Source organism: Brachyistius frenatus, unplaced genomic scaffold (genome assembly GCF_029030835.1).
Source record: "Brachyistius frenatus isolate BFR_SWC_R1_liver_20210118 unplaced genomic scaffold, ASM2903083v1 Contig_150, whole genome shotgun sequence".
Classification (NCBI taxonomy): Eukaryota; Metazoa; Chordata; class Actinopteri; family Embiotocidae; genus Brachyistius; species Brachyistius frenatus.
Window position 1 is genome coordinate 618946 of NW_027210749.1, and position 9778 is coordinate 628723.

The window sequence follows — 9778 nt, forward strand, 5'->3', positions numbered from 1 at the left end:
TCTGGACGAAGAAACTAAAGGCTGGCATGCTGCTTTTTAAGTGTTGTTTATTGGGCTGTTATTTCCTTTAATTCCTTTCAGAGTGGAGATGATATATATATATATATATATATATATATATATACACAGACAGACAGACAGACAGACAGATAGACAGATAGACATTATAGGACTGTGACGCCAGATGCTACAAGCCCTTTTTGGTTAACAGAGTTACGGCAACTTATGTCTAACTTTACACTTTTCCACCTCCGTTGTGGAGATTCAACCGGATTTTTTTTGTTTGTGAATCATTAAATGTTTGTTTTCCGTCTGACTGACTGGACATTTTGCTTCCTTTCAGAATCGTTTAATTGGCCTCGTGATCTTTAAGGTTATATTTATTCAGCCCTACATTTCTATTTTATTTTTTAATCTACAGTAAATGTTTTATTAATTATGTCAAAGTTTTGACGCAAACGACACGATGAAAATCTAAAGCTGTTGTCGGAGGGCCAAATATTTTTAACGGCTGAAATTAGCAGAAGCTGTAATCAGTAGAGTCACTTTTTAGACGATAAAATAGTCAATTGAAAGGAAATTGGCTACCTTTTTATTTGTCTTCCCGCCAACTACTTCACAGATCCTACAGGTGGCGGTGATGTGCCAAGAAATACGGCAACGTGAGGAAGGAGACTCCAAGCTAGCTAACACGGACGTAAACATTTGAGTATTAGCCAATTAAATGAGTTATGAAATAATTGACCGTGCGCATTATAACCGGCAATTAGCAGCATTTATATTGACTATGTTTTATGTTACATTTTCCAACACGTGAAGGCGCGAAATCGCTGCAGCTACTGACGTGACAACATTTCGTCACAGTAAAAGAAAAAGATCTGACAAACTGAGCTCGACTAAAATTATGATTTTATTTATATTTATACGTCCTATCTGCGAACATGGAGAGGGGGCGGGGTTTATGACCGATACAGCAGCCAGCCATCAGGTAGCTTCAGGGTTCGACTTTTTGAAAATAGCCAAATATCCTCTTTTTAAAAATTCCCGTGACTTAATTCAGCCATTAATTTAGGATATTTTCCATCTCTGATATAAGAAGAAGGTAAGGCATTCACCTTCATTTTCTATCATATCATCCCTTTGGAGCTTCATAAAAACAAAAAAAGTATCTTCCATATCAAGTAGAAACAAAAGCAAACCAGTGTAAGAGTTATTTTATTTAAAAAATGCCTGGAACAGAGAAAAGAGGAGCTACAGGACGTTCGAGTGGAGGACGAGATTTATCTTGACGTAAAAGGACCCGACTGTTTTTCTGTGCTCATCAATACCGACGCCAATCAGGTTGTTTTATTTTAAATGACTTTCTTATCCTTCGAGGCATCCATCGATTTCCCCTGGAAAAAAAAAAAAATCCACCTGCAGATACGAGACAACTCGTTTTGTGCTGCGTAATCCATCACGATGACGTTTTCATCGCCACGATCTGTCACTTGGCTTTTTGAGGGCTGACGGTGAATTTAAAGTGGAACTCCAAATTAAATTTGAGAGTCGGCAGCGTGAAATTGTCGCATTCATGAGACGTGTGATGAAAAACAAACAGGAAGAAAAAACAAGTGAAGTTGTTTAGTTATTTGGTTAAAAACACTAAATGGAAGAAATGTGATTTCCGGTCTTTATATTTATGCTTGCCGGACAATCAATAACAAAAATTTTGGTAGCTACGGTAATTTGAATGGTGCTATATGTGTGGGTATAAAAATAAACGGTTGCTCCCCTTTTATTTTAACGGCAGGTCCGGGAAGATTCCTGAATTCTCATATTTTCAGGAGAAACTTTGCAGACAACAAGAGTGCCAGAAATAAAGTTTTAAAAATCAAGTGTCTTTTCCGTGTTTGGCTTTACATCCGTAGGTTAACAAGTTGGCAGCAAGTTGACTCCGGTAATTTGTTATCGGTTAACGACACCAAACTGGCTGGTTCGAAATCAGCTTAATAGAATTTCAAACTACGATGATGTTAAAAAAAATTGTGAATTTTGAAGTTTTTTCGACTTACTGATTATACAAAGTGCAAAAAAAACAAAAAACAAAAAAAACAAAACCGCAGGCTGGGATTACGTGAAGTTGAAGGGGTGCTGAACATTTGGGGACGGGGCAGGAGGCGGGACCTCGATACCACATCAGCATAGCACAGACTTTGGTTGTAAATGACGTCACCAGAACAAGATAGTTTGGCTTTCACTTCAGTACACTTTAAACACAGTTGGACACGAGTCGCAGTGAGATTATAGTTTATATTTTCTGACATAAAGTGAGGAGAGTTCAAATTTTCAGTTCAATTTGCAGTAAAAGTGTAAAGAAGAATTCTCAGATAGGAAAAAAACAACGAAATAAAACCTGATACGTAGCAGAGAGACTTTGTCGGAAGCATTTAAAGCATGAACCCATAAGGTGGAACATGAATTTTACTCTGGCGTCCATCTTGTAACAGTGTTTGGAAGTGTAAATATACGTTTCAAAGGACGGGGAGTGTCGTGAGCGTCTGATTGCTCACTTCCCCGTTAGAAAGCCGTAGGTGGAAGCGTGGCCCGATGAGTCTCGCCTGAGATCGGCCCGTCGTCGTCGGGCGAGAACTCGTCCGGCGCCGCGTCCGCCTTGCACCAGCTCGCCTCCGACTCGGCCGCCGCCTCCTCGTCCCGCTCGGCCTTCCACAGCCGCTCGTACTCCTGCTTGAGCTCCTGGTAGGAGCGGGAGAAGGTGTGGAAGATGGAGGTGGCCGGGAACGCCATGATCAGGATGCCGCTCAGGATGCTGGTCAGCGCCACCACCTGTCCCGGGATGCTGCGCGGCACCATGTCGCCGTAGCCCACCGTTGTCATGGAGATGATGGCCCACCAGTACGAGGCCGGGATGCTGCTGAAGCTGTGGTGCGGGTGCGTGGCGGCGAACGGCGCCAGCTCGCTCTCCGCCAGGTGGACCAGCGGCGAGAAGAGGGTGACGGCGACGCAGACGAACAGCAGCAGCAGGCCGAACTCCCTCATGCTGCGCTGCATGGTCAGACCCAGCGTCTGCAGGCCCAGCGAGTGGCGAGCCAGCCGCATCACGTAGAGGATGCGCAGGGCGCGCAGCAGGCGCAGGATCAGGCTCAGCTTGTCCAGGTAGCCTCTGCCGGCGCCCACGACGACGTCCTCCTGCGACTCGTCCCCGACGTCCACCGCCAGCGACACGTAGTACGGCAGGATGGCGATGGCGTCGATGATGTTGAGCGGGCCGCGGGCGAAGGCCAGCTTGCTCTGGGCGTTGACGAACCGCAGCACGAACTCCAGAGTGAACCAGGCCACGCAGATGGACTCCACCACGAACATGTTGCGACACTTCTGGGAGCACTCGCCCTGCAGACAGAACAACATCCGTTAGCCCGTGAAAACCGGAGGCAGGAAGACAGACGTCGTCACGGTTACCTCCGACTCGAAACTTTTCATTTATAGCAACGAAGCCTGTCAAGACGTCGGCGGGCGTTTAGAGGCACCGATGGACCAACATCACGGTGAAGTCGATGTAACGTTAACCTTTCTTTTATTCCAATATTTTTTTCTGTTCAATGTTTGAAAACACGAACTGGATTTATTGAGGAAGGATGTGGACGCTAAGCTTTTTCTAACTTTTTTCTAACAGACAAGAATAACACCTGTAACTAAGGTAACCGTACAGAAAGATGGCGACAGCTGTAAATTAAAAATGTAAAAAAAAGACTAAAATATCTTCAGATTCTAAAACGATTAAAAATTGAATGGCGAAAATTTGACAAAAAAAATTTTTCTTCAAAAGACAAACTCTGAAATTAAACCAGAATTAACACTGCTCGTAACGCAGCTCACAAAATTACCATACTTTTTTTTAATTTTATTAATTTTCACAGTGAAGCTGTAACATTTTTATAAATGGAGTAAATAAAAAAATACAATGGTTCCTTCTGAAATATGAGTCATAAAGTTGCGCAAATGGAAAATAAAAAGTACATCAAAATGATTCTTAAATAGAGTATTTAAATGTGTTGTACGTTAGCATATCAAATATTGACTTAAAAATTAAACGGTCGTACTAAATAAGTCTGTTTGGATCCTCCAGCTAGCTGATATAATGGATTTCTTGTGATTCATAAAGCTAAATAAAGTTAAATGAAGTAAAAATGCGTAAAAAAAACCCCTCAAAATCTTTTTCTTGTAAGTCCAAATTTAAATTTTTAAGTAATGAAGTACACGTTTGAACAAATCAATCAGCAAATCAATGCACCTTTCTATCGACAGTAGCACGACTGATGAACCTTTAAGCGTTGCAAACCGAACGAATTCGAAAAACCTCCACTTGTGTTGCAAGTCACCTTCCCTCCATGTACGGCTGAATTATCAAGACCTGCCCAGTTTTTACACATTATCACTTCGGGCACGTTTCTTAGTGCAAAGTAAGAAATTGAAAAAAACTTTTAGAAGCTGCAGAGCACTTATATTGATTTCTTTTGTGTTGATGGGTTAAAAAACGTGAAGCAGACGTTCAGTAAAGTGAAAAAAAAATTAAAATACTATTTCCATTCCAGTGTGATTTTCTAAGCCAGCGAAAAAAGAAAAAAAAAAACAAGACCTTTGTGATGAGAAACAGTCAGCGCAAATAATAATCACACAAACGAACAGGAAAACTACAACCTTGGGAAAACACAGGCTTTTTCTAAGTGCACAAAATGAGCCCATTTTCCGAACGAGAAAAAAAGGCAGAAGGCAGCTATTTCTGATTGAGGGTTGAAATCAATGTTTGTAATCTCTGTTACCAGAAGAGAAACTACTCTTGAAGATAAGTCGATTGTTATCCAGGCATTCGATGGTGAATTCAATACGAAACGTTCTGCACGCCAACGTGTTGAAAACGTACGGCATTTTTTTCCAACAGTTTGTGTTGTGTTATTTTCTTATCTTAACACTTCACTATTGTAATAGCACCGTTTCATTTTGGTGTTGCTTTAATTACAAGTCGCACTGATGTCTGACATTTTCTACTACTTCCACTGGACACAAGCCAGTGTGAGACATTTGCGTGGATAATTCTTTTCTAAGGTTATCTAGCAGAGGTGGAATAAACGGTCATATTTACTCAACGATGGCTCGTTGACACTCGATATAGTTATTTACATTTTTTTTACAGGAAATCACCCCAGCCAGAATATATATACGCCCGTATATGGTGCCAACATGGGAAGTCCTGTATGCTCGGCGTTCAAGTGATTAAGTCGTTAAAAACACTATTGCTAGGCAACGGCAACATGGATGGCATCTAGAAGCCTCAGAGGCTAACAATTTAGCAAGCTAACAGGGGAATGCAAAGACAGAGGGGAAAAGATGAGGCCGTTGGGAAGATCAACATTTCCCACAGACGATAGGCTAAGTTATGAAGACAAACTCTACATGACTAAGATTACAATATATTAGCTTAACATCCAACCAAAACACGAACTTCCACGACCTCTGACCTTTCTGGAAACGTCACGCAAACAACGTCACGACTCGTGAACTCGAGGCTTGTAGAAAATCTAGAGTTCCGACGTCGTGAACACCACAAGAGGGCGCCGTTCATACAGATCCTCTTGTGTAAAACGGTGAATACGACCGCATTTGAACGCAGCGTTAATGCCAAGTTATGTCACTTGATCAGAAGCACGTCCCAACTGAGTTTTTATGAGTTTTTCCCATCAATCGAGTTACTTGGACACATATTTCCTGATCTAATGGATGTGTTTTAGGCACATTTTTTTCCATTTGATTTCATTAATGACTTGCTCTCCTTTTACTCCTGGTTGTGATTTTACTGCCGATTGAGCAACTTTCTTTAAAAAGCTGTACAAACATCAATTAATTGCTAAGGTAAGATAAACTCTACTTGCGTGCACCCTTAGATTATTTTCTATCTTTCTTATGTTTAATCACGCATCTATTTTTTTGTCAATAGCATCGTTTGAACTGTTGTGATGACGTAATTGTTTTGACACCACAAAATCCTGATTCAAATCATGTTCATCATAAAGAGACCGCCACTGAAACATCCACGTAAACGTGACTAATTCTGACATATTTAAAGGTGCATTAATTTATTCATGTGACCACTTGGGTGGCACGGCGACTTCCTCGATATATACAACAATGACAAAGTTAAATACATGAGCATGTTCCTCGGTTTTGAGTTGATGTGATGAATACGCTGGTGAAGAGTTGAGTTTTTACACATCCAGCCCACACAGCACGGCATTCATCTGTAGCCTCATTTGCATATTATCCACTCTCCGGCGTCGGTTGCCGGGCGCCGGGCAGGTATCATACCGAGTGCTTTTCTTTCTTTGTGTGTCCTAAAAACACCTTCCTATGCGTGGAAATAACACTGTGAATAAAAACACTATCACTCTATGATTCCTGACCAACACCGCTTTAAAATGACAGTTATTTGGCACGTTGTTCACATACATTTTTTTTTTATTTTTGCAGTGTAAAAGGTTGTATCATCATTTTCTTGCGAAGATTTGATTAATAGGAAATCTCGCTGAATTTAAGCTAGTTTTTGATAAATTAATCAGTAAACAGCTCCACAACTATGAGGCCAAAATGTTCACGTCTGTAAGGATCAGACACAATTTTAGGAAAATTTTAAAATACATTTGTGCCTCTGTCACCGGGCCGAATTAAAATCTGAAAAAAATCCAGCAAAAAGTTTTAACATCTGCCTTATCAGAACTGTAAATTAGAGAGTCAATGACGGCCTCGTAACGATGAGTAAGTGACACTGATGTTGTTGAAGTTGCTCTAAAAAACTCTCGACTGCGACTTCACCAAATCTGACGCAACAGAAATGAAGCACAACGATGTCGTTAAAGTCACAGCAGAAACCGGTGGTTGTCGTCGTAAACAATTTTTCCACGCTCAGCCACCTGCTGGATATTTTCTAAACTTCTTCTAAACTGCTGTCTTACCAGCATCCGTCGTAGTACGGCCACGAGATCTGGTGCAACAGAAATGACGCACAACAATGCTGCCTCCATTTTAGCCACAGAACCTTTTTTTCCAGATGTACTACGATACGAACTTTCACGTGTTTAAAATATATTCGAAAAGATGTTACGAGGCTTTTCGATGGCTTTTGTACGCACCCTGGTCTCCTCGTCTCGGAGGTCGGGCATGGTGCTGATGCACAGGCTGATGACGGTGACCATCACCATGATGATGGAGAGGCAGGCGAATATCTTGCCCGCCAACCCCGAGTGAGGGTTTTCCACCACCTCCCGCAGCACCCAGATCAGCCTGCGGTCGCCCTTCTCGGGCTGCGTGGCGCTCTTCTTCCCCACCATCCTCTTCTTCCGCCACTCTTCTTCCTTGCGCTCCCGCTCGGCCAACTCGTCCACGCGGGTGAACATGCGGCGGCGGCAGCAGCGCTCCATGTGGCCCGGGTCCACCCCCCAGTAGTCGAGCTCGTCGTGCAGCGAAACGGCGCACAGCTCCCGGAGCAGGCGCAGTTTCCCCGCCGCCAGGAAGTTGAGGATGACCCTGAAGGCCGTGGGGTTTCGGTCGAAGAAGAACTCCCTGCACGTCTCGTCGTAGTCGTCGCAGAGCCGCGCGATCTCCTCGGGGGTGGTGCAGAAGCGCAGGCGCCCCAGCCGACTCTGGGGGAACCGCTCCAGGGTGCTCCAGGGGAAGGCGTAGCGGTTGCCGCCGACGTTGACGAGCGCCTGCAGGGTGTGGTCGACCGCGCGCCAGGCCTTGGGGTCGCGGAGCAGCCGGGCGCGCTGGAAGTAGACGCCCTTGAGCGTCTCGGTCTCCGGGATCTCGGTGAAGAAGCGGTCGAGGCTGCTGTCGTCGCTGCTGACGGAGTAGGTGCTGAAGTCGTGGTTGGCGTTGCTGATGATGGGCATGCTGGCGGCGGGATGGAGGAGGTTTTTGTATTTCCGGGAGACGGGAGATTACGTGGAGGCTCCACAGAGATGACGGATGGACTGACAGGAAAAAAAAAAAAAAAAAAAATTCAGTTTTTAGAATAAAAAGACAGTTTTTCCTGTTGGAGTCCCACAGGGCTCGTTCCTGGATCCACTACAGTTCTGCATGTACTGGGATCGGACAGCATTTTATTGAATACTCCTTTAAAAAAAAAAAATCTATTATTCTTGTTCACCTTTCAAAATTTGCGATAATTGAAAAAACACCTTCAACTCCGTGTTTAATCACCTCTTGTTGACAAAACACTGCAGTTTCACAACCTGAAAGCTATTTACGACATGTTTCTTAGACATTTGACGCATTTGGTAAACATCTCGTATCTCACTGTACTTTAGCAGTTTTCTGACATTCATCCAAGAGCTGCAGTTTCCTCACATTAATCTGTTCATAAAGTAAGGTGCAGATTAAACAGCATAACAACTTCAAATTAGCTTCATCTCAGCCAGCTGCACCGTTAAACTGCTGGATCAGTGTAATAATTCAGTATTCTTAAAAAGAGTACTTCTAGTTTTTTAAAACTTCATTTTGCCTCTAATAATGTAAATATAATTATGAATGCAGGACTTTAACGTTTTGCAGTGTTTAAGTGCAACTTTTATTTTGTAAAATCTCAATATATCCTTAATTAAGCACCTGAAGTTGTCACAAATTAAGTTACTGAAATATTGAAAATATTTTGGACATAAACTGTTGAATTTTTAAGAACCATTTATGACCTGAAACCTTAAACGTTTCAAGCCATTCTAATATTAAGTTAATGGGCATATTAATAGTTATGAACCAAGGCAATTCCCCTCGTTAGTTCTTTGCATTCAAATGCACGAATTGGACTCCAAAATGAGAGGATGAATTAAGTATAAAAATACAAAACAGCAGGTTTAAAGTTGCAGTCGTGGTTGCGTGTGAAACAAAAAGTCATAAAATACAATAAAAGTCACGAAAGTTGTTGCTGGCTCACCTCGTTAATGCGTCTCGTTCATCCTCACTCAGCTGTTGCTGTAAAATGAAGATCAATTAAGACTGGAGCCAAACCGTCCGCGTGATTGTAAATGATTTTAATTATTATAAAGCTGCACGTGAAGCGGCAGGATCAGTGTTGTTACGGCTCCAGCAGTTTATTTTAAATAAAAATCCACTCGGGAAGTTTTTTGCCGGTTCGGTGTGCGTCCGTGCAGCTTCACCGGGGACGGCACGCGTCGCCTCTCCGGCAGCTCCAGCAGAGTTGGAGGGAATTTAAATTTAAATTAAAAAAAAAAAAGAAAGAAGATTTCTCTGTCCTCGGCTCGTCGCTGCGTTTTTTTTCCTCATTGGACCCCCTCCCCGCCCCCCACCACCCCCTCCCCGCCGCCAGCAATCCGACGGAGACGATAAAATGGGATTATCTAACAGCGGTGCCCTCCTGAAACCTGCTGCTGTATTTTCATCTGGTGTTTGACAGCAGGACCATCCTCCTCCTCCTCCTCCTCTTCCTCCTCCTCCTCCTCCTCTTCTCACCCTCCCATCTCCATCTCTTTTCTAATACACTGTAAAAAGCAGACTGAGGCAGCTCCACTGTATTTATTTCAGAGCTAAACCTGTTGGTTGTTTGTCGTCTTTCTATGCTGTTCCTTTCTTTCTCTGCTCTCCCTGTCTTCCAAAGGAAAGATGGCCGCCGACCTCTGAGTCTGGTTCTGTCTGAGGTTTTAACATTTATTCATGTTTACACACATATTTTATTTCTACTGTGTGACCCCGCGGATAGAATTAGTAGAAATAA

At 43.0% G+C, this 9778-nt stretch overlaps 1 protein-coding gene across 1 annotated transcript; it reads right to left on the reverse strand.

Moving 5' to 3' along the window:
* Nucleotides 1-1199: 1199 nt before the first annotated feature.
* On the reverse strand, nt 1200-9333 carry LOC138631155 (voltage-gated potassium channel regulatory subunit KCNG4-like). The gene is made up of 3 exons (XM_069715936.1): nt 8981-9333; nt 7182-8021; nt 1200-3390 (listed from the first exon to the last, which is right to left on the reverse strand). Exons 2-3 carry the CDS (start codon nt 7938-7940, stop codon nt 2560-2562), a joined length of 1590 nt encoding a protein of 529 aa, XP_069572037.1. The 5' UTR covers nt 7941-8021; nt 8981-9333; the 3' UTR covers nt 1200-2559.
* Nucleotides 9334-9778: the final 445 nt, after the last annotated feature.

What these genes read in the sequence shown, in the direction of transcription:
- LOC138631155 (XM_069715936.1), bottom strand. Translation starts at nt 7,940, where the DNA reads ATGCCCATCATCAGCAACGCCAACCACGACTTCAGCACCTACTCCGTC. An exon ending in TCCGAGACGAGGAGACCAGG is followed by an intron (nt 3,391 to 7,181) that starts GTGCGTACAAAA and finishes TTCTGTCTGCAG; the next exon opens with GGCGAGTGCTCCCAGAAGTG.